General features: G+C 44.8%; 1 protein-coding gene across 11 annotated transcripts; it reads left to right on the top strand.

The window, feature by feature from the left end:
* The first annotated feature begins 4,122 nt into the window (after positions 1-4,122).
* On the top strand, positions 4,123-22,622 carry LOC148866846 (uncharacterized). 11 transcript variants are annotated; one of them, XR_016109808.1, is made up of 8 exons: positions 4,123-4,989; positions 20,558-20,812; positions 20,954-21,003; positions 21,095-21,211; positions 21,311-21,403; positions 21,495-21,613; positions 21,804-21,989; positions 22,100-22,622. XR_016109808.1 is itself a non-coding variant. In XM_088977640.1 (8 exons), the coding sequence occupies exons 3-7, from the start codon at positions 20,993-20,995 to the stop codon at positions 21,947-21,949; spliced, it is 480 nt and encodes a 159-aa protein (XP_088833766.1). In that variant the 5' UTR covers positions 4,123-4,989; positions 20,558-20,812; positions 20,954-20,992; the 3' UTR covers positions 21,950-21,989; positions 22,100-22,622. The 11 variants fall into 11 exon arrangements, 8 of the variants coding, with proteins under 8 accessions (XP_088833766.1, XP_088833765.1, XP_088833764.1 ...); XR_016109807.1 differs by having other exon boundaries at positions 20,558-20,843; positions 22,097-22,622; XM_088977640.1 differs by having other exon boundaries at positions 20,954-20,997.
* Positions 22,623-22,673: the final 51 nt, after the last annotated feature.

Here is a 22,673-nt window from a genome sequence, read left to right as displayed (position 1 = left end):
GTATCTACTTCTCCTAAATCTTTCATCCTGAAGGCAGAGGATAAATAGTTTTTTGTTTCATTTATGCCAACCATATTTGTACCCACAATAAGCATATCATCAACATAAAGATATACAATTGCTCCATAATTTTCAATGAATTTTGAGTAGATGCATCTATCAGCACTATTATGTTTAAAACCAAAAGCTAGGATGCAAGAATCAAATTTCTCATGTCACTGTTTAAATGCATGTTTTAATCCATATAGTGATTTAACCAGTTTACAGACTTTTTTCTCGTTTCTAGGAAGAATAAATCCTTCTGGTTGTTCCATATAAACCTCTTCATTTAAATCACCATTTAAGAAAATGGTTTTAACATCCATTTGGTGAACAGATAAGTGATAAATGGATGCTAATGCTATGAGTGTTCTAATAGAAGTTGTTCTACCCACTGGTGCATAAGTGTCAAAGTAATCAATCCTTCATTTTGACTAAATCCTTTGACTACTAATCTAGCCTTAAAAGTTTGTACAGTTCCATCAATGTTGTATTTTCTTCTAAACGCCCATTTACATTTTATTAGTTTTGATCTTGGTGGCAGATCTATTACTACCCTTGTGTTATTTGACATTATTGAATCCATTTCATCATTTATAGCTTCCTTCCAAAAGGCAGCATCTCTAAAGGTCATGGCCTCACTATAGGTTTTAGGATCGTTTTCAATGTTAAGGACAATAGGTATCTTATCTAAAATCTTCTCTCTATCAACCTCAACCAAAAATACAATTGACTGAATAGAGATAAAATCTGAACCAAAATGATTCTCTGTTCTTTGTCTTTGACTTCTTCTAAGTCCTATTGTAGGTGTTACAGTTGTGTCATTTCTTCTTTCAGTCTCATTATTATCAACAGGTATTGAGATCTGAGTTTTTCTGTCATTTTCTGTGGATTCATTTTCTGTAGGTTCATAACTGTTTATTTTCAAAGAATTCAACATCTCTAGTTTCAATTATTATGTTGGACTCTAAGTCTAGAAACCTATAGGCCTTGCTATGTTCTGCATATCCGACAAACATACTTCTCTTAGCTCTTAGTCCTAACTTGGTTCTTTTAGGACCTGGAACTCTATAATATGCTAAGCACCCCCACACTTTTAGATATGTTAAATTAAGCTTTCTTCCTGTCCATAATTCATATGGGCATTTGTTATTAACTCTAGAAACAATTATGTTAAGTAAATGATAGGTTGTTAGGAGTGCTTCACCCCACTGTTAAAAAGTGGTTAAAAGTTAGTGACTGTTAACTTTGAATTGTGCCTCTTGATCACACCCGATCGAATCGTGATCATTGATCTCATCAACGGTTAGCAACGCACCAAAACCAAAGTCGTCCATCACGAGCCACGTGGGTGCGAGCAAAGTGCGCCTCTAAAGCTCCTCATTGCGCCGCAAACACGCACGCACACGCGTGCGCGCGCATTGCGTGGTATCGAATCCCCATACTCTCCTCTACTAATTCTAAGGAGTGTAAATCAACTCATATTGAAATCCTGAAAACAAAACTTATAATTTTCTAATGTGGGATAAGTTCAAAATTGGGTTTTTGTAAGAGAAAAATTTTGATTTTCCAACCAAGTGTGTAGGTGCAATTCCTCATGTAATTGACCAATTAAACTCATTGGATTTAATATCTTATAAGATTAAAATCCAATATAAGATGTAATTGAAGAGATAAAAGAGATAAGAGAGATGGACTAAAAGTATAAATAACAAAGAAAATGATGATAAAACAAGTTAAGGATATGGCTGCTGGAGTGATCATAATATGTCACTGACGTGTCTTACTAGAATCCTTAAGAGGTCTCATGTTTTTTATTACTAGCACGGAGAGTTACCATTGGTTCCTAAGGGTGATCAAACCAGAGGCTTATTTTTGAAACTGGACTGGGGTTATCGGTTTTTGGAAAATTGATAATCAAAATAGAACCAAAGCTGATTGATTAATCGGTTGACCGGTTCAATTAATCATTGGTTCGGTTCACCGATTCGTCAGTTTTTTATTATTTGTAATGAATTATAAAAATATATAAATATATAATAAAACACTAGAAATATATGTATATATATATATAAAATATTATATATTAAATAATAAATAATATATTATATATTATAAATATATATATATATGTGTATATATTACATATTTATTAATTTATAGTGTATAGAAAATATAAAATATATATAATGTACATAAAAATACATAATATATATATATATATATATATATATATATATATATATATATATGTATGTATGTATGCTGATCGATTTGGCTAACCACTGGTTTTCTATTTTGGTTAACCGAAACCAAATACCTTTGGTTTTTTTAATACTAAATTGAAACCGAACTGATCGGTTCGATTAACCGAATTTTCGGTTTGGTTTCAGTTGGTTCGGTTTTTTGGTTTTTCTTGCTCGCCCCTATTAATGGCTCCATAGTCCACTGAACAAGTATTGTGTTAAGCTAATCCTTACTTAACTATGAATGACTACTAATATGATTTTGGTTTAGTTTCTTGCAAACCAGTACTATTGGGACTTCTAGAGCGATTTGGAGCCCCTTTGGATGTATTACAAGATTTGAATCCTAGCTTCAACTCGGAGAGTGTTTCTTTTACCATAATCTACATTTTCTTGGCCACACTCCCATTGTCCAGATGTTCTTTTGGTGATTGTAGAATAGAAGACGCTAGCTTTTGGCAATTAAGACTAATTACTCTTGTAATCTATAGCTCTTTCTTCTCTTGCAATATTGATATATCTATGATGTCCATCACTTGTTTAGCAAGGCCATCATAGCATGGCTATGAAATCATTAACTGAGTGGTGACTCAATTGGTACGATAGCTTGTTGTCAATACCCAATTTTTGTTCGATCCACCACTTGAACCTCCAATTTACCCCAAACATCCGATCAAACCCATCCAACCTCTCCGAAACACCCAAATACCCAAAAAGTTCAACTTTCAGCCCAAAGCCCTCAAATCCATCATTAAATTTACCTAAGACCAATCTGATGGCCTCAATCAACCCCTATTTTCACCTTAGTCCTCATATCAAACACCACCATTAAACTCAAGACCTCCCAAAATACCCACCTAACAAATATGAAATCAAGATTCCTCTATTTAGCCTCCAATCAAATGAACATTCCATTTCAACCCCTCTCGTTAGTTTGATACACGCACAACCTAGATCCTCTCGATCTTAACACATCCAAACTGATCAGACCATGCCATTAAAACTCTGGATACACGAAAATTCATGTCCATAAAGTTTCAACCCCAAATTCCCTCATTTGCTTTTCCATCAAACCAATATTTCGTTCCAAAACATCTTGTTGACTTGAATTCCTACGATCTTGACCCTCTAAGACTAATCGGACATCACCATCAAATCGTGGACACCTATAAAAACCCTACCCTAGAAAATTTCATCCCAAAAGACCTGGTTTACCCCTCTATCGCACCTAAATTCCGTTTCGAGACTCCAAATTGACTAGATTCCAAATCCTACCGATCCAAGTCCAACTGACCCAATCTGACCTTACCAATCACCTCAGACTATCTAAAAACCATACCTTATAAAATTGCAGCCCAAAATACCTTTGTTTGCCCTTCCATCACACAAAGATTTCGTTCTGAGGCTCAGATTGACCGAATCAATCCCTTTCCTGATTTGCCCAATATGAGCCCATTTAGCCTAATTTGACCCATCAATCAACTCAAAATGTCCAAAAACCTCACCTTACCAAAATTTTCAGTAAAAAATACCCCCATTTACTCACTCCTCTAAAAAGATTTCGTTTCAACCAATCCGGATCCACACATTCAAAACCCACCTCTCTCTGTTCTCCAATTCAAAATCCCCTTCATCCATCACGAACCCCTGGTTTGACCTCTTAGAGCGACTTTGATCCAGGTCTACAAAATTGCCAAAAACCACCCTCAAACTTCCAAAAATTTACGAAATTAACTTTGATGCATCATGCACGAATGGTTTCAAACGTGCAGTGTTGGCCATTGCCAGGAATTGTGGTGGAAATGTCATATAAAGGCATGTTTTTTTTGGGTGAGACACTATTAATATGGTTGAGGCCTGGGCTGCATGAGGAGCTCGTAACCTTGGCATTAAATTTCAAAGATTTTCCCAAAATTATAGGAGGGGATTCTAAGCTTGTCATCTCATGTCTGCGTGGAGAAACTCAACCACCCTAGAAAAAAAAAAAAAAACATCGTTGAAGACTGCACGGGCATGAGAAATTGGTTTGAAGTATTGTCATGTCTACCGTGAGGCGAATCAATCTGCACATTGGTTAGCCTATCAACCTGCACTTCTTAACTTGAATCTCCCTTCTCCTTTAGGGTTTTATGTGTAATTGTGATTCGTGGGGACGTGCTACGGACCCCGGCTTCTGTAGCACCGATTGGATCTACAAAAAATAGAATCACCATCTTCTTCCTCCAGACGAACGTAGAGCGGCGGCGGTACCCGCCCCTTTAATCCCTTTCCCTCTTATTTCATTTTTTCCTCTTTCCCCTTTTCCCTTCATCTCACCGGCGACCATTTCCAGACTGTTCTCATATCCTGTTCGCTGGTCCCTAGGGTGACCTCACAGCGGCGAGATTTCCCCATTTCCTCTCGGATTTCCGGTGAAGTCTCATCGTTTTCTCAGATCCATTATATGCACCCACACGCACATCAACTTCATTGAGCATCTTGATTCCCCAAAAAACTGGTCGCAGGTCCCCTGTCCAGCGTTCTCCTTATCGACTGAGTAGAACCAATAGCAGTTGCCATTATCTCTAACAGTTTTGGGCTGAATCCGTGCATGGATGATCACTCGCTCTCGATAAACTAGCAGTCACACCCCTCAATCCTCGTTGTTCAAGCTCGATTGAATATCCTTTGTTGCAGGAACGAACCCAGGCTGAAATCCGACCAGGTAAACTTTGTTTTCACCCTTCGGCATTTTGTTTTTTTTTTTTTTATTTGCTTTCATTTTCCCCTTTTCTGAGTTGAGTCCCCTGTGTTTTCTGTAATCGATTTCCTGTTAAATTAGTGCGGCTTAGATCATAATGCAACACCCCACTCTTAGTTTGTATGTTTATTGTTTGATCCATCTACTGTGTTGAGGTTTAGTTCCGACCTGATGTTCGGTTAGGTTAAGTGATGGTTGATTAGTTTAGGTCATACTTCATGGTTTCTTTCTTGTTGTGTTTGCTTGAATTCAAATTGAGTAATTGCCTATCTTAGTGAACTTGTGTCTAGAGATATTCTCTTGGGTCGTTGGTCATTCCGGACACTAATTCAGAGCAGATTATTGATTTCAACTTTCCGGTGACCAAGGGGCCCTTTTCTGGGGGAAGATAATAAAATAGGGGTGATTCGATTGTTTGCAGAACTGAAAGAAAAGGAAAGGGATGCCGATTACGGGAAGTAGCGTAGTTCTGAAGCAAAAAGAAATTAAAAAAATGTAATAAATAATACATGGTTATGTAAAAAGAAAGAAAAATAAAATAAGAATGATAATTATAATGAACTATATAGGGGTTTTATCTATGAATCTGAGTGGCTATCTTGATAATTAGAATATATTTTCGAGTTGAGGAGATATAGAAGCAATGAATAAATATGCAAATAGGGTTCAAAAAGAAAATAATAAAAACAAATATATAATTGATGCAATTTAACAAATAATAAAAAATCCAATAAATAATAAATAAAAACAAAGTAAAAATAATATAATAATAAAAAGAAAATTTATTATAATTATAAACAAGTAAAATAAAAATAAGGAGGATTTTCTCTCACGTCATCATATTATTGTGGTTTGTTTTCTTTATTGTTGCGCTTTTGTTTAAGTAATTATGCTTGACCATGCTTCATTGGTATCCCATGCTGGCCCCATTTATTGGACGTGGGAAAGGGGTGCTAATCCCTTTCCTCTGCCATCCAAGTTTTAACCGGATTGGTTTATCCGGTGCCTTGGGCTATTGGAATTATTATTGAATAAAATTGATCTTCATATCATTTTCAGAGGTTCTATCATCTCCATTTCCTAATATGATGGGTGATGACTCCAAGCCGTTTTCCGACGCTCACACTAGTAGTCCCAGCGGAAATGCAGATTTAAGTCCCGTTGCCCGTTACCAACTACCTTAGAGAGGTATTAGTGTGTTAGATTTAAATACCAATAAAAAAGTCCATAAACATTTGTGTTTGTAGTATTGGTGATGTAGTTTTAGCCCCAACTATGGGGGCAAAGTGCTCTAGGCTAGACAAAACTGTAGTCTCTCCATGGTATGGCTAGTGAAAGTGGGCCTCACATACACCCTACTCAACTCCACCTTGGATCCCTATAACATGGACGACTGTATTTGTTGGCGTTTGTTTGCCATATAAATCAAGATCAATGTAAAACTCCACTCTCAATTAGATTCGTCGGCATTTAGATGGAGTGGAGTTTTGCATGGTAGATCAAAGTAAACCTCCACTTATTTCGAAGAAGCACAATGGTTCAGAGATTTTAAGTCATCAATGTGGAACTCCTTCAATGAACTTTTATATCGATGGAGTTTTACATCGCAAACAAGCGCAACTGTAATATGTTATAGACCTACTTAGTGGATTAATGGGGTTAGTGACAAAGTGTACATGGGCCTTGATGTAGCGCGATCCGGTCACTCCTATCTGGCGGTGGCCTGGCTCTTAGCTGGTGACGGACAGCACCTGAGATGGAGAAGACAGTGAAGGATTCCCGAGGAGCTCGAGTGGCGGGAACACTCTAACGAACAAGTTAGAACTCTGAGAGAGAATTGTAAAGAATACAATGAGAGCTAAGAGTGTAGATAGCGCGAAATCAATTACCTTTGTCCCTTGGGAATCGAGGCCTTTTTATGTTGATGCCCTGTCAATTCTGGCGTAACCGCCACTGATTCTCTGTTGTAGTCGTTACTGCCAGACCTGAGGTAGTGGGCGCAGGTAACCGTTGTAGGGTACAACCCTACCAGATAGGGGACGCTTGCCAAAGCCTGGCAAGCACGCCGCCGCCTGGCCAGAGACGTGGGTGTAGTCTCCAGATCTAGCAGGTACGATTGTCAGGCGATACACCGAGTTACTTGGTACCAAGCTACTACTGACATATCGAGGTGCTTATGCCCGAAGTCTTTGAGTTGGCTACTTAGGCTTGGGTAGGAGCCTACTGGCGAGCTTACCCGAAGTGTCTTCAGTTTGGGATGTCCTTTGCCTAGGGATCTAGACCGGGGTGCTCCCTTCTTGAGGAGGAGCTCGGGGGCTCCTCACTGAGGGGGATCTTGGGGGCTCCTTACTTGGGAGGAGCTCAGGGCTCCTTGCTTGGAGGGACCTCAAGTCACTCCCCCAGTGGGAGGGAGTTCGGGGTAGCCTAAATACTACCTTGAAGCGAGCTGTTGCTCGTGTCGAGCTGTCAGGCTTGGCTCCTGCGATCTCATCATGTCGAGTTGTGGTCAGGCTGTCATGCCGAGTTGTCACTTATGTCGAGTCATGTCCACGAGTCCCCCTATTATGAGGTCAGGCCAAATCACCCTCCATCAATTACCCCCACTCCCCGTGCTAGGGGTCTTGACCCAGCGCGGGGAGTTCATGGTACGACAAGTGGATTTGGCTCGAAGTTCAGGCGTCCAGCTAGGCAACTCGTCGGTCAGACCAATTTGCTACTTGGCTCAATCAAGGGTGATCTGGGTCGCGTATGGTTCACGCGTGGACGTCACGCGATTTATAGACTCCGCGGATGTCAAAAAATGTGCTAAACCGATTTCACCTCGGGGGTCGTGTAGCCGGTTTTCCTGAGAGCCGTTAGATCATCTTGATCTTGACCATTGATGCCCAAGCATAGCGGCTATAAACAGTGGGGGTCCTGGGTCTTTTCTCCCTGCCATAAGTTCTTTGCACTCGCCTTGAGGTCGCACAAAAAGTCCTCATCTCGAGTTCAGCTCGTCCAACTTTCCCAGTCCGGTTGCGTTTCATTGGGTGAGTCTCCCTAGCTCCTCTCAATTCGTTTTCAGCTTTTCAATTTCGTAGTTAGCTGCCTTTAGCTCATTTCTCAGTCCGTAGCTATGTCAGACCATAGCTTTGATAGTCTCTTAGACAAGTCCGAGGTGGGTGCCCCGGCTCCAGCTGACAGTCTCTTAGACGAGCTCGAGGTGGGTGCCCCGGCTCCTGCTGACAGTCTCTTAGATGAACCCGAGGTGGATACCTCAGGTCAAGTGGGTGCCTCCGAGGCACATTCCACTTATGAGGTGCGGAGGACCTCGGGTAACCCAGCATCCACCTCTAGTCGAGGTCGGGTACCGGACAAGTTTGGTCCTTCTACCATGACGGTAGACAGGCTTAGGGGCTTGATAGCTCGGTACAACCTTCCTAGGGAGTACACTTACCACCTTCCTACGGGCAACTTCCCCTGGGAACACAGTCATGATGCAATCGTAATTTTTGGGGAACAACTCGTGGCTGGGCTCCGCCTTCCACTGCACCCTCTCATTGTTGAAGTGTTGAATCACTTTGATGTAACCATAGATCAGCTCCACCCAAACTCTGTCCAGAACGTGGTCAGTACAATTTCCCTTTGTTTCGACTGCGCCCTTCCTCTTGATCTTGACATTTTTTCTTCTATCTTATCAATAAAGAAGAATGCATCTAGCGTTCTCCCCGAGCATAGGCGGACCTACTACCTGTCCCCCCACCCGGGCTTCAAGTTGTTACACAAACTTCCTAGTAAAGTCCCGGCCTGGAAACAGGACTACTTTGTAGTTCATAACGCTGTGGGGTGGCCCTTCCCTGCTCACTAGAGGGTGGCCATTCAAGACTCCGGCATTAGGCTGGACAAGAAAACAAGTGAGGTATTTCAATCTTGGGCGGAGCTCAGCTTCGATTACAAGGACTACCTTGCCGAGAACAAGCTTATTGAGGCCGGTCTGAGTCCCGGTAGGTCACCTTGTCAAGAGTAGGTATTTTTTCCTTCGGTAGCCAGTTTCTACTTCTTGGTAGTATTACTAACGTCAAACTCTGCTGCAGGCCGCATGGAGAAATTCAGCGCAGAAAAACTCCGGCAAGATGAAGGGGAGAAAGAAGCGAGCTGCAATGAGAGCTCGTATTGAATCTCCACGGGCTTCTATTCCCGAGCCCGAGCAGCCTGCTGATGCTCCTTCGATGATTAACTTGGAGGAGTCGGAGAACCCCTCACCTCGGGAGCCCGAGGCGATTGCAAAGCCCGTTCCCGAGATAACTACGAAGCCCGCTCTTGAGACTGCTGCCACTACTTTGGGAAGTGGGGGATCAGCTCGAGGACCAGCCGGGAGTATTCCGAACCCGCAGTACAGCCTCCGGAAGAGAAAAGGGGCTGCATGTGCCGAGGAGGTCTCTAGCTGGGTCGAGCTAACGCCCGCTCAGCTCGGAGCTTGAGCAGCTACCCATTGCATGGTGGTAAGTCTTGTTGCACTTCGACTTCAATTTCTACAATGCCATGAACAATTCCGTGCACGCCCTATCCTACCAATCCGAGCAGCATTTAAAGCGAGCTCTAGCTACCGAAGACTCATCCTGTGCAGCCCACTCCAATCTGAAACTAGCTCGCGGCAAAATCCACCGACTGGAGGGTGACGTGCTAGCTCAGAGGGAGCTAGTTACGTTGTTGTCGTCAGAGAAGGAGGAGTGGTAGCGCGAGAAGGAGGAGTTGCTATGCAGGGTGAAGAACCTTGAGTCGGAAAAGGGAACCCTGGAGTGCCATGTCGAAAACCTCGAGGCAGATGTCAAGGAGCGAACAGACATCCTTCTTGGCGCTATGGAGGAGGCCAAGGTTAAGGCTGTACAAGACTACATCAAGTCGGAGGAGTTCGATGGAGTGATGGTAGATGCCTACCGCAAGGGCTTCAAGCTCAGCAGGTGGTTGATAAAGTGTGAATTCCCACAGCTCGATGTAAGCGCTATCACTACCTACCGGACTCCGAGGAGGAAGAGGAAGTCGCTGACACCGATGAGGTTGCTGACCAAGCTGGCACTCCTGCGGAGACTTCTACCAGAGATAATGACCAGTAGTTTCAGTCTGTGTACTTTGAGCCCATGAGCTCAGTTTCTCCTTTCTTCTCTTTTTGTACCGAACTCATTGTAATGAAACTCTGATTATGAAATATGTTTTTCGCTAAGTGTTGTTCATTTGACCTTGTGTAATTATCCTTTTTTATCGGAATAACGGATGTAAGGGTTTCCCCGAACTGTCAAGCTATCGAGCTAAGTACCCGAAGTGGAGGTTTCTCAACTGTAGTTACCCCGAACTGTCTCCCGGTACTTAGTAGGGGTAACTTCAGGATGTACACCAGGGTGAGCAACATAGTAGGGTATGTGCTCGAACTGCCTGCACCTGGGCTACTTAAGCTGACATCGGTTGACCCTAACGGATTTAACCTGTTGTATGCCGGGGCGGGCTATGCATCATAGGGTTTACACCCGAGCTGCCCGTGCCTTGATATTAAAGGTACTTAGTCCATGTCAACGAGGCGACTAGGTCTTATGTGGTGCCGAGGTCTTTGGTTAGCTCGGTGCTTTAGCCCTTAGGCTGGGGGAGCGACTTATAGTCCGCTCTCCTAGAGTTCGCCCATGCCAAAGAGTCGACTAGGCGCCGAGGTCCTTAGCTCGGCATTTTAGCCCTTAGGCTGGGGGAGAGACTTAATAGTCCACTCTCCTAGAGTTCGCCCCCGTCGAAGAGGCGACTGAATGCCGAGATCCTTAGCTCAGCTTTTTAGCCCTTAGACTCTAGGAGCGGCTTTTGGTCCACTCAACTCGGTAATCACAGGTAATATTGTCTTAAGTTGACAATATTCCATGCCCGAGGTACTTGTTTCCCTTATAGGATTTCAAGCTCATATGTTCCCCAAGTACCCGCTTTACTCGGTAGGGTCCTTCCCAATTTGGCCCGAACTTACCAACACCGGGCTCAAGTACCATAACTTTACAAAGAACCAGGTCTCCGACGCAGAGGTTCCGCTTCTTGACCCTAGCGTTATAGTACCGAGCTACTCTCTGCTGGTAGGCCACGATCCTAATGTATGCGAGGTCCCGTACTTCGTCAAGTAGGTCGAGGTTGGTGCGTAGCTCGTCTTTGTTGGCTTTGTCATCGTACACTTGTAGACGTAGCAGGGGAACTTCGATCTCGACCGGGATGACTGCTTCGGTGCCATAAGGGAGGTTGAAGGGGGTCTCGCCTGTTGCGGTCTTCATCGTGGTCCGATAAACCCATAATACACTGGGTAGCTCGTCTACCCAGAGTCCCTTAGCTCGGTCGAGGCGTGCCTTTAATCTGAGGAGAATGGCTCTGTTCTTGACCTCCGCTTAGTCATTTGCTTGAGGATGTGCCACTGAGGTGAAATTTTGTTGAATTCCCATATCTTTGCACTAGTTCTGGAATTTAATATCCTTGAACTGCTTACCATTGTCAGAGATCAATACTCTGGGTAGTCTGAAACGGCACACTATATTCTTCCAGAAGAAGTTCTACACTCCGCGTTGTGATCGTTGTGAGAGGTTCTACTTCTACCCACTTGGTAAAATAATCAACTGCCACCACCAAGAACCTCCTCTACCCTGTCGCTGGCGGAAATGGTCCGAGTATATCGATCCCCCACTGTGCGAAAGGCCATGGGCTGGTGAGATATTTCATGTTGGCGGCAGGCTGGTGGTGAATGTTGGCGTGCTTCTAGCACTTGTCACATCTTCTGATGAGCTCGATCGCATCTGCCTTCATCATTGGCCAGTAGTATCCCTGTCGTAGCGCTTTCAGGGCGAGAGCCCGCCCCCCAAGTGTCCGCCACACAGGCCCTCATGAGTGTTGTGGAGCACGAGCTCGGCCTCGGAAGGTCGCAAGCAACACAAATAGGGGAGTGTGTAAGATCTTCGGTATAGTCGTTTGTCTATTACTACGTACTTGGCCGCCTGACACTCTACCCTTCTGGCGGCGTTGCGATCTGTAGGGAGTGTCCTGAAAGAATGGTAGGATCCATCTAATGGACGCCATGAAGGGTGCGGAATGGGGGGCGAATTTCAAAAAAAAAATTCCTACCTTCTTCCAACTGGGAATCATATTCCCTAAATTTAGAATACATTATTCAAGCATCCTACTTGAACCATAAACAAACCAGATCTGAACCAAAAGGAAACAGGAAGGATTATACTTGATCCGGAGAAATAATATCTCCCAAAGTTGGTGTTCACGCCCAAAGAAGAAACCAAGATCTACTCCTGCTGAAGATGACACAGCTGTGGATGGAACGGAATCAGCAGGGTGCATCCTACACACTGGATTCTTCACAAGAACCCTCTAGAAACCTTGAACACCGAATCCTTTTGTCTTTCTTGCAAGACTGTTGTCAAGAACTGATTTCTTGACTTCATGTTGCTGCAAAGATCCAATCTTCCAACAGGGAATGGCGGCGGCTGGAAGAGGAGAAATCCAGGGACGAAGAGGGCAGAACTGTCTCTTCTCTCTAGAGTCTGTGAGAGATCTAATCTCAAATTGCAAGATGTGTTTCTTTCTTCCTCAAAACCCCTAGTTCGAAATCTGATATTTCTGCTAGGGTTTTCTCCTCTTTCTTCTTGATTAAGAAACCTCCCATTATTTTTGGGAGTTATCCCAATCCAAATCAGTATTTGGATAGGGGATAATCTTAATCCTATCTGCAGATTAAGTTAGTTAATTCCTGATCTTATCAGGAGGTTATCAGATTCAAATCTAATTTGAATTTGGTCTCTTAGAGTGGATAAGGTTAAAGACCCAATCCTTTTACTAACATTAATCTCAGATTCGCCTCATGAACTGGTGATCATATCAGCCCAATTCGAAATGGGCTTTTGGCCCATCAAGTGTTCAGTGTTTAACCAGTTTCCAATCTGCTGCCCAGTTGGGCTTCTTTGTATGGCGTGGGACCCAAGCATTGATCTACACACCAGCCACATGGGTTCGGCCCAGCCTTTGTTACAAGGCCCAGACGAATTCACTGAAAGACTCAGTGACCCCCTTGAGCCCATCACATTGACCCTATGGGCCCAACACTTACATTAAGTGGTCCCTGGGCCAAGCCATCTTATAAAAACCCAGGGACTGTGGGCAGGTGCAAGATTAGCCCATCAGGTATTATCCTAAATGGTCTTATATTTAACCTCTTAGCCCTTAATGATCAAGCACTGCCCGACAAGAGAAGACCTCTCTCTCGGCTGCAAGGAACAGTGTCGTACTCTCTACTCACATGGATCCCGGGAATTAAAACCTTTTGCAAATCTTTTGAAACCGTACATATATATATATATATATATATTTCGCAAAACAAAATTCCAACGATTGAAATCAACTGCCGACAGTTTGGTTTCCATCAGAGAGAGTGCATTCCCGATCATTACCATTGTCCGACAAAGGGGCTGATCCTGTCACTATGACCACTCACTCAGATGAATTCTTAGACTATCCCAACATGTCCAGGTTTTGACCTCCACTAAGGATCTCACTGATTGACACATCAAAGACAGCCTGATCCGACACCTAGTGATGTGTCATAATCGAGTGTAGGGGTCAGGTGTAACTTTCGAGTTTTGCCCATCTATCTCCAAGGTCTAGGGCAATACTGGAAATCTGGTCCGATTCAAGGGTTCAAGCAATCCCATACTGCATGTGCCTTGGGTCTTACCCTGATGGCCGAAACAAGCCATCCCAACAATTGGTGGCACATCAGTATCAGCCTTGGCAGGATAAATCTCCCCAGACTTATCCAATGGCTGTGAACATTTAAAACTAACACAAGTTTCTATAAGTGTCTAATTTTAGGGTCTTACATAGAATTACACCAAACAACATGAATCAAACATGCACTTTAATTTATTTCCACTAAATAACAAAATTACATCAAATCTGATTGAAGCTAAGGGCATACAAGATTGTCTAACATGTCTCGTGTAGTAGGAAGCTCTCGAGCGGATCGATTTTGCTCCTCTGCTTGAACGACAGGAGCGACCTCCTCTGCCCCCCCGAGAATGCTAAGCCGAGGCAAGTTCTCTATGTACACGGTTCTCATGGTATTATCACTGGTGCTGGCTAACCGGGACAGGGTGCCAGCCTCAACGTTCTCTGATCTCAGGATTTGCTTGATGAAGTGTGACTAGAAGTTGAGCAAAGCCTCTTTTACTTTGGCTCGTGAGCTTCGTATTCACCTGTAACTTGGTTGACCACGAGTTGAGAATCACTACAGATGACGATGTGCTTGACTTTCACTTCGTTTGCTAGAGCCAACCTGGCTATTAATGCCTCGTACTCCGCTTCATTGTTGGACGCCACGAACTCAAAGCGTAGCGCATACTCCAGTTTCACCCCGCTTGGCCCATACAAAACTATTCCAGCTCCGCTGCCCTATTGGTTGGACGAGCCATCTACGTGAAGGATCCAGGGCTCCTCATCCCAGCTCGGGTTCGATCTAATTAGGAGAGAAGCCGCACTGGTTACTACCTCACGGTGCTCAAGCTCAACCGGCCTGGGAACCTCGGGCTCGACTGGCCTGGGGGCCTCGGTGCTGAAAGTGCATTCCGCGACAAAGTCGGCTAAGGCTTGGGCCTTGATAGCAGTTTGCAGCTTGTATTGGAGGTCGTACTCACTGAGTTCGATGGCCCACTTCGTCAACCTACCAGAGACCTTGGGCTTGAGTAAGACTTGCCTCAGAGGCTTGTTGGTGAGGACGACGACAGTATGAGCTTGAAAATATGGGCGAAGCTTCCGAGCTGCAATAACTAGAGCATATGCCAACTTTTCAATCTCTGGATATCTCGTCTCTGCTCCCTGCAACACTTTGCTAACATAGTAGATAGGTCGTTAGACCCTATCTACCTCTCTTATCAGTACCGAGCTGACCACCTCATCACTTGCAGAGAGGTACAACACCAAAACATCACCCTCCTCGGGTCGGGTTAAAGCTGGGATACTAGTGAGGTGCTTTTTGAGCTCGTCGAACGCGAGCTGGCATTCTTCGGTCCATTCAAAGCCTTTGCTTTTATCAGCTTAAAGAAAGGCAGGTAGCGATTTGCCGATTTGGACATGAAGCGGCTCAAGGCGGCTATTCGACCATTCAGCCTCTGAACCCCCATCAATTTTTGGGTTGGTCACATATCTAGGATGGCCTTAATTTTATCCGTGTTTGCCTTGATGCCACGCCGGTTAACGATGTACCCTAGGAATTTACCCGATGTGACACCGAAAACACACTTGTTTGGGTTTTAACTTCATATTAAATTTACGCAAAATTTCAAAGACAAAATGCAAGTCTTGTATTAAATCATTTGAAAATTGAGTCTTGACGACCATGTCGTCTACATAACATTCTATTTTCTTACCGATCAACGGCTCAAACAATTTATTTACAAGTCTTTGGAATGTTGCCCCGACATTTTTTAGTCCGAAGGGCATGACCTTGTAGCAGTACAGGCCGAGCTCGGTTATGAAGGCTGTCTTTTCTTTGTCAGTAGGGTCCATCCTGATCTGGTTGTATCCCGAATAGGCGTCTAAGAAACTCAGCAACTCATGCCCTAAGGTCGCGTCCACCAGACGGTTGATCCTGGGGAGTGGGAAGTAGTCTTTTGGGCAAGCTCGGTTTAGGTCGGTATAATCGACGCACATGCACCATTTACTGTTAGCCTTTTTTACCAGAATGGGGTTGGCCACCCAGCTCGGGTAATGGATTTCCCTGATAAAGTCGGCTGCGAGGCGCTTCCCGACCTCCTCGTCAACTACTCTCCAGCGCTCTGGGGCTAAGTTGTGTTTCTTCTGTCTAACGGGCCTAACTACAGGATCAGTATTTAGCTTGTGAGTTATGATGTTGGGGTTTGTGTCAGGCATCTCTGTCGCGGACCATGCAAAAACATCTAAATTTTTAATTTAAAAACTTACCAGTTGGGATCACAAAGGCTCCTTGATTGAAGCACCAATCTGGAGTGTCCGAGTTGGGTCATCTGTCGAAGTTGGGACGTAGACAGTCTCTTCTGTGGGTGTAGCTTGCCCCCCGCACTGCTCCGCAGGTCCCTCCAGCTCGAGGTCGTCTGCCACCTTAGCTTTCCCTTTGAGGGCAGCAACGTAGCACTTGCGAGACTCAAGTTGATTGCCTCGTGCCACCCCAACTCCGAAGTCCGTAGGGAATTTCATCGCGAAATAGGTGGAGACCATCGCACGTAGGGTGTGGGTGATGGGCCGACCTATTATGGCATTGTACGGGGAGGGAGTCGTGACCACCAAGAAGTCATGGTTGAGCCTCACTATGCTAGGCCAGGTGCTGACCTCCACAAGTACAGTGATTCTCCCTGGGGGCCTGACTTCCTCTCCGCTGAAGACCACCAAGGGAATACTTGCGGGCTTGAGGTCACTTTCTTGGAGCTGAAGCTTGTCGAATGCTGCCTTGAAGAGAATGTCAGCCGAACTACCGGAGTCGACGAGGACATGCTTGACTTTGAAGTCATTAATTCTTATCTTCACGACAAGCGCATCATCGTGGGGGTAGTGGACTCCGCGCGCGTCGTCCTTCGTGAAGAAGATCGGGTCTTCCATCATTGGCCACTTCAGGGGGTTCTAGTCTTCCCTTCCGACCTCGCGAGTTGATGTCCGAGCTGTAGCTGAGGTGCAGCCCGCGACGATCGATCCTCCGACAATCACATGGACCCCGAACTAGTCTCTCTTCCAGGGGCTGCCTCTATGGCTACTCTGCTTGCCTGCTGCTGGATTCGGGAGCATCTCTACTTTGCTCTCCCTGTCGACATGCTTTATTATTATTATTATTCTGTACAAAATTTCTTAAGTATCCGTGACGGATGAGCTCCTCTATCTCGTCGCGGAGGTTTTTACAATTCTCGGTACTATGACTGTGATCTTTATGGAAGCTACAATACAAATTCTTATTCCTTACATTAGGGTCCCCTCTCAGCCGGGGTGGCCACTTCACGTACGGGGCGTCCTTAATCGCCATAAGGATCTCAGCCCGCTTTGCGTTCAGGGGCATGTAATATGTCATCTCTGCTGGTGGAGCTCGGAAAGCCTGACCTGGCCTTGCCCCTCGAGCTAGGTCTTTTTTCTTCTTGTTGTCCCCCTGGGCCGAGGACTTGGCTTCCCTTTTTCTTTTTTCAGGGGCCTGTTCATCCTTCTGGTTGATTTCCTCCTCCGTCCCTATAAACTGGTCCGTGAGCTTGAGGAACTCAGTTATCATCTTGGGTCGATTAACAACCACGTGCCACTTGAAGTCTTTGTGCGTGATGCCTCTCTTGGCCGCAGTAAGCCGAACTACGGGTCCAAGTCGAGTATTTGTAAACAAGCGTCATTGAACCGCTTGATGTAACTCCGGATAGATTCTCCTTCCCTCTGGACTATGCCCAGGAGGCTCTCCTAGGTTCTCGGGCACCGTTTGTTGGTGACGAAATGAGAAGTGAAGAATTGCACGAATTGCACCCATTTTTTTATTGATCCAGGCGCGAGGTTCTTGTACCATGTGTGGGCCACACCTTTGAAAGTGGTGGAGAAAGCCACACACATGTAGGACTCACTGGCCCTTGCCAAGTGTATCTGTGATTGGAAGGCATCAACATGGTCATTCGGGTCGAACGATCCATCATATTTGTCCAGGAGGGGTAGTTTGAAGTCCTTGGGCATTGGGACGGCCAAGAGTTCAGGAAACAGAGGGGATGGTACAGAGAGGAGCGGAGTGGCTTTCACTTTGCCCGAGCTTACCTCTTCCTTACCCTTGAGCTCGGGCAGGTTGTGCGTTGTAGTTTGGCAAGCTCGATGGCATCTCCACTGCTTTTTTGTAGGCTCCGCATTGATGTTGTTGGCCTCGGTATTGTCGGGAACAATTTTTGCGAGGAAGGGGACGGATTGCTAGTGATGATTGCAGATAGAAGGATCTTGCCTGGAGTTTGCAGCCAAGACTTCAAACTGGTTCTCAACAAGTGGGGCCACGAACTCGGAAAGCTGAGGTGATGCGGGTCTAGTAGGCTGGGACCATCCCGACCTGACTGCACGTAGCGAGGCCGGGGTAACTGGTCTTTCCTTCCTCCCATGGGATGAGACTTGACTCTTGAGAGGATTCTGGGTCTGAGAGGTTTCTCCCTGACAAGAAGGACATTCGTTCGGACGGCGAGGCCTAACTTGTTGCGCGGCCAGATGTCGAGGAGGAAGTGACCACTGGGTTTGAGGCAGCGAAGGAAACTGCTGCTAATAGTGATGTTGAGAAACTTGGTGCAGTACTTGTTGTTGATATAGTCAGAATTGCCGGACCTGTTGCACCTGAGCTTGCATAGCTCGCATGCATTGTACCAGGTCTTCAAGCTGGTTTTGGGTAGTCATCGGAGGAACAAGGGAGGGTTCGGTGAAGGTTGTTCCAACCGTGAAAGGGAGTGGAGCGTTCACGGGTGCCATTGTCTAAGGCACGTTTAGAATGGGAACTCCATCCGCGGAGAGGGGGACGGTGAACTGTCCAATACACACCGCTGGGACCTGGAGTTGCTCCCCAACGGTGTTCATTTCTGCACTGCGTCTGGCGTTGCTGGAGGAAGCCATGAGAACTAAAGTCTGCAAAGTTTTGGTGGAAGGATTTTTCAAGTGATTCCCACAGACGGTGCCAAATGATGTAGCGTGATCCGATCACTCCTAGCTGGCGACAGACAACACCTGAGATGGAGAAGACAGTGAAGGATTCCCGGGGAGCTCGCCTGGTGAGAACACTCCAACGATCAAGTTAAAACTCTGAGAGAGAATTGTAGAGAATACATTAAGAGCTAAGAGTGCAGATAGCGTGAAATCAATATCCTTTGTCCCTTGGGAATTGGGGCCTTTTATGCTGATGCCCTGTCAATTCTGGTGTAACCGCCACTGATTCTCTGTTGCAGCCGTTACTGCCAGACCTGAGGTAGTGGGCGCAGGTAACCGTTGCAGGCACGACGCCACCTGGCCAGAGACGTGGGTGCAGTCTCCAGATCTGGCAGGTATGATTGTCAGGCGATACACCGAGTTACCTGGTACCGAGCTACTACTGACATATCGAGGTGCTTCTACCCGAAGTAAGACTTTGAGTTGTCTACTTAGACTTGGGCAGGAGCCTACTGGCGAGCTTATCCGAAGTGTCTTCAGTTCGGGATGTCCTTTGCCTAGGGATCTTAGACCGGGGTGCTCCCTTCTTGAGGAGGAGCTCGGGGGCTCCTCACTGAGGGGGAGCTCGGGGGCTCCTTACTTGGGAGGAGCTCGGGGCTCCTCACTGAGGGGGAGCTCGGGGGCTCCTTACTTGGGAGGAGCTCAGGGCTCCTTGCTTGGAGGGACCTCGGGTCGCTCCCCCAGTGGGAGAGAGTTCGGGGTAGCCTAAATACTACCTTGAAGCGAGCTGTTGCTCGTGCCGAGCTGTTAGCCTTGGCTCCTACGAGCTCATCACACCGAGTTGCGGCCAAGCTGTCATGTCGAGTTGTCACTTATGTCGAGTCATGTCCACGTATCCCCCTATTATGAGGTCGGGCCAAATCACCCTTCATCAGTCCTCATTAGGACAAATAAGTGGAGTCAATTGGACTAGATTTGGTTAAATCCGATCCAATCCAATGTGAGTCCATTGCAAATTGACATGGTCAAATCTAGTCCAATGAATATTTTGGACCGTCTAATTCAATGTCTGGACCATCCAATCTATTCAAATCTATTTTAATTTAAATTGATTCCAACTCAAACCCGGTCTATTGACACATATTCTTATCTTCTATCCATTGTTTTCAAAATCGAACCAGTCAGGGGTCCGATTACTGGTTCGAATGGTTTGACCGTTCGAGCCAAACAACTGGCCCATTCTGACAAAAAAAATTAAAAAATTTTGAAAAATGGTCAAAACCAATCGAACGGTTAACTGGCCGGTTCAGCGGTTTGTTGACCAAAATCAACGGTTTTGGGGAAAAACGAAACCAATCAAGTGATCGGTTCCTAGTTTTTCTGGTCCAACCATCCGACCCGATCTGATTTTAAAAACCATACTTCTATCAATGGACCAGATATTGACTCAATCCAATACAATCTAATATAAATTCATGGACCAAGTCCAAAACCAATCCAATAAATACTTTGGACCATTGAGTTTGGATTGGTCCAATTCAGTTTCTTATTGGTCCGATCCATTGACACCCGTAAGGACAATATGAATATGAAGTCATTCCTTACCTCCTTAATACAAGAAATGCCTTTGAACCAACTTGAAACGAGTGGATTGATGGCTCGTACCTTGTTGGTGGGCCTGTTTTTTGCCCTGGGGTCATTGAAAGAAAAATCATATATATTTTGGAGACAAGTGAATTTATCAAGGGAAGTTGGAATTTGGCCACGTAATCTATAATATATATTAAAGCGGTATAGGCCTTCGTTAAGGCGACGTGGCCTTCTCTTCCCGCAAGAAAAGGTATCCGCACGTCAACTTACTCGGAGTTCATTTGTTCTTCAGTTCTTGTGAGTTCGACAAACCCCAAATCCTGCTTAACGTTCGCACCCAAATTGCTGGGAGAATGGTAGAAAGGTTCTTCTTCTTATCCACGAAACAACAAATCGAGAAGGAAAAGGAGTGCAGCAGCAACCAAATGATGCTCCTTTGAGGGCCCCCCTCATGCGGGAAGACATCTCTCCTCTTCCAGTTCGCTTTTAATTCCGCTTACACTAGCTCCGCCCATCGTCGTGTCGTCTTCATCTGCAACCGCCGCAGGTTAGAGTCCAAACCCCCTTACTTATCCCAGGTATTGTACATTTATTACTACTCTCTCTCTTTCTCTTTGTTTTTCTTTCCATTTTAACTTGTATCTGTATGTAATGTAATCAGTAATTCATTTTTGAATGTTGCTTGCAGGGCATCGATGCCTCGTCTGATGTGTTTAACCGAATACGGATGAAGTGAGTGTGAGTGAGAGAATTGTCCACTGGGATATCAAGAAATTCCCTTTTCCTTACTAATAACTTACATTTATCCAACGTTTCTATTCGTTGCCAGGTATGTAGAAGATTACGAGGGGATCAACAAATACTTGGCTGGATTTCACCTGCACCAACTCGGAACCTACCCAGCAGCCATCGTAATCGATGATTTCGGAGATTTCTTCGATGACAAGTAAGTCAAGTCAGTCATGTTTTTGTGTTTGTGCTCCTCAGAACCGAGAATTACCCTGATTTCGGTTTTGCCGTTTTGGCTCCACATTTCTACTTGCAGGAATTGTAAAGAGAGACTGGGTAATCCAAGAGGAAGAGACCTCGCCATGGTTCGAACTCTGGCCTTGTGCCGGGATGCCATCACCCATGCCAAGTAACTGTTCTGTTCCCATAGTCTACATTTCCGATGCTTGGAGCGTTGTTTGGTTGTTTTCTTTTGATTCTTAGCTCTCTATATGTAACAGTGAGAGCTTGGCGTCGGGAGAGCCTTGCAGGCTCTTGCTATCCGATACCCACCATGGCGATACTCCAAGGCTGTTGTTCATCTACAAGAGATGGATTCCCTCCATTTTTATGATCGAAGGTTAGTTTACAAGATGTATTAATAACCCTAACCCAAATCCTTAAAACCCTCCAACCCATTTTTATTTAGTCCATCTATGTTTACTGGCAACTTTTCAATCTTTTCCCTGACATTGCCAATTCCGCCGAGTTTCTTTTTTTCTTCGTTTGACTTATAGAAGAATGTAATTAGATTGAGTCTCTGGATTTAGGTGATGGATCGGGATCCTTCATTCTGACAAGCAACGACAATGCTTCGGGGAGTGGCTCCACAAGAAATAGAAAGCGATCTGCAAAATTCTCCACGGCTCTACAGTATTTAGTGTTGCAGGAGATTATTGAAGAAACCAAACAGTAATCTCTTTCTTACTTCCAAGTTCCAACTACCAACTGCCTTGGTTAGTCATCACAGACACAGAACATCTATTATGAATCTTGATTCTGTATTAAGATATAACATCTAATCAATATGGGAAAACTGACTGCAACTTTTCCCACAATCCAGCAGCACCGAGCCCAAACCCCATTGTCCCCATCACAGAGACAGAGTCCCACTCTTGCCAGTTTCCACCCTCTCTTCATTAATGGGAAATTTTCAACATAATGGCATTATTTATAGCAGTGATGATCCAGCGAGAAGGTTTTTCTATTTCTTTTCTTTTTCAGTATAATATGTCCATAATAAGACCCTTATCCCCACTTTTATATAATGATGATGATAGATGTATAGAACTATAGGAGGACTTTGGGCTTCTCTGAAAACATGCGGTGAAGAACCGAGGATTAAAAAGGAGGGAACAAAGAAAGGACACCAACATCTTTTTGGGGGTTCAGCACCAAAACAAGTTGCCACGTGTACAATTATTTTTGTTGGAGGAATTAGTACTGAGAATCCAAATATATTAGTTGGTTTTCCTCTGTTAGTTACTATGCTCTGCAGTGTTTCTTCTCTTAAAGTTGGAAATTATTTGTGAAAAACTGAAACTTCATGTTTTTTCACTAAAATGTCTTCTTCAGTACATTATCCATAATCTGCTAAGACTTCATGTTATTTTTTTTATTGGTCGTGGAGCTTGGGATCT

Source organism: Nelumbo lutea, chromosome 3, assembly GCF_056320005.1.
Source record: "Nelumbo lutea isolate HS-2025 chromosome 3, American lotus-T2T, whole genome shotgun sequence".
NCBI lineage: Eukaryota > Viridiplantae > Streptophyta > Magnoliopsida > Proteales > Nelumbonaceae > Nelumbo > Nelumbo lutea.
This window is presented reverse-complemented; position numbering and strand designations above follow the sequence as displayed.

What these genes read in the sequence shown, in the direction of transcription:
- LOC148866846 (XM_088977640.1), top strand. An exon ending in GGAGATTTCTTCGATGACAA is followed by an intron (nt 21,212 to 21,310) that starts GTAAGTCAAGTC and finishes TTCTACTTGCAG; the next exon opens with GAATTGTAAAGAGAGACTGG. An exon ending in GATGCCATCACCCATGCCAA is followed by an intron (nt 21,404 to 21,494) that starts GTAACTGTTCTG and finishes TATATGTAACAG; the next exon opens with TGAGAGCTTGGCGTCGGGAG.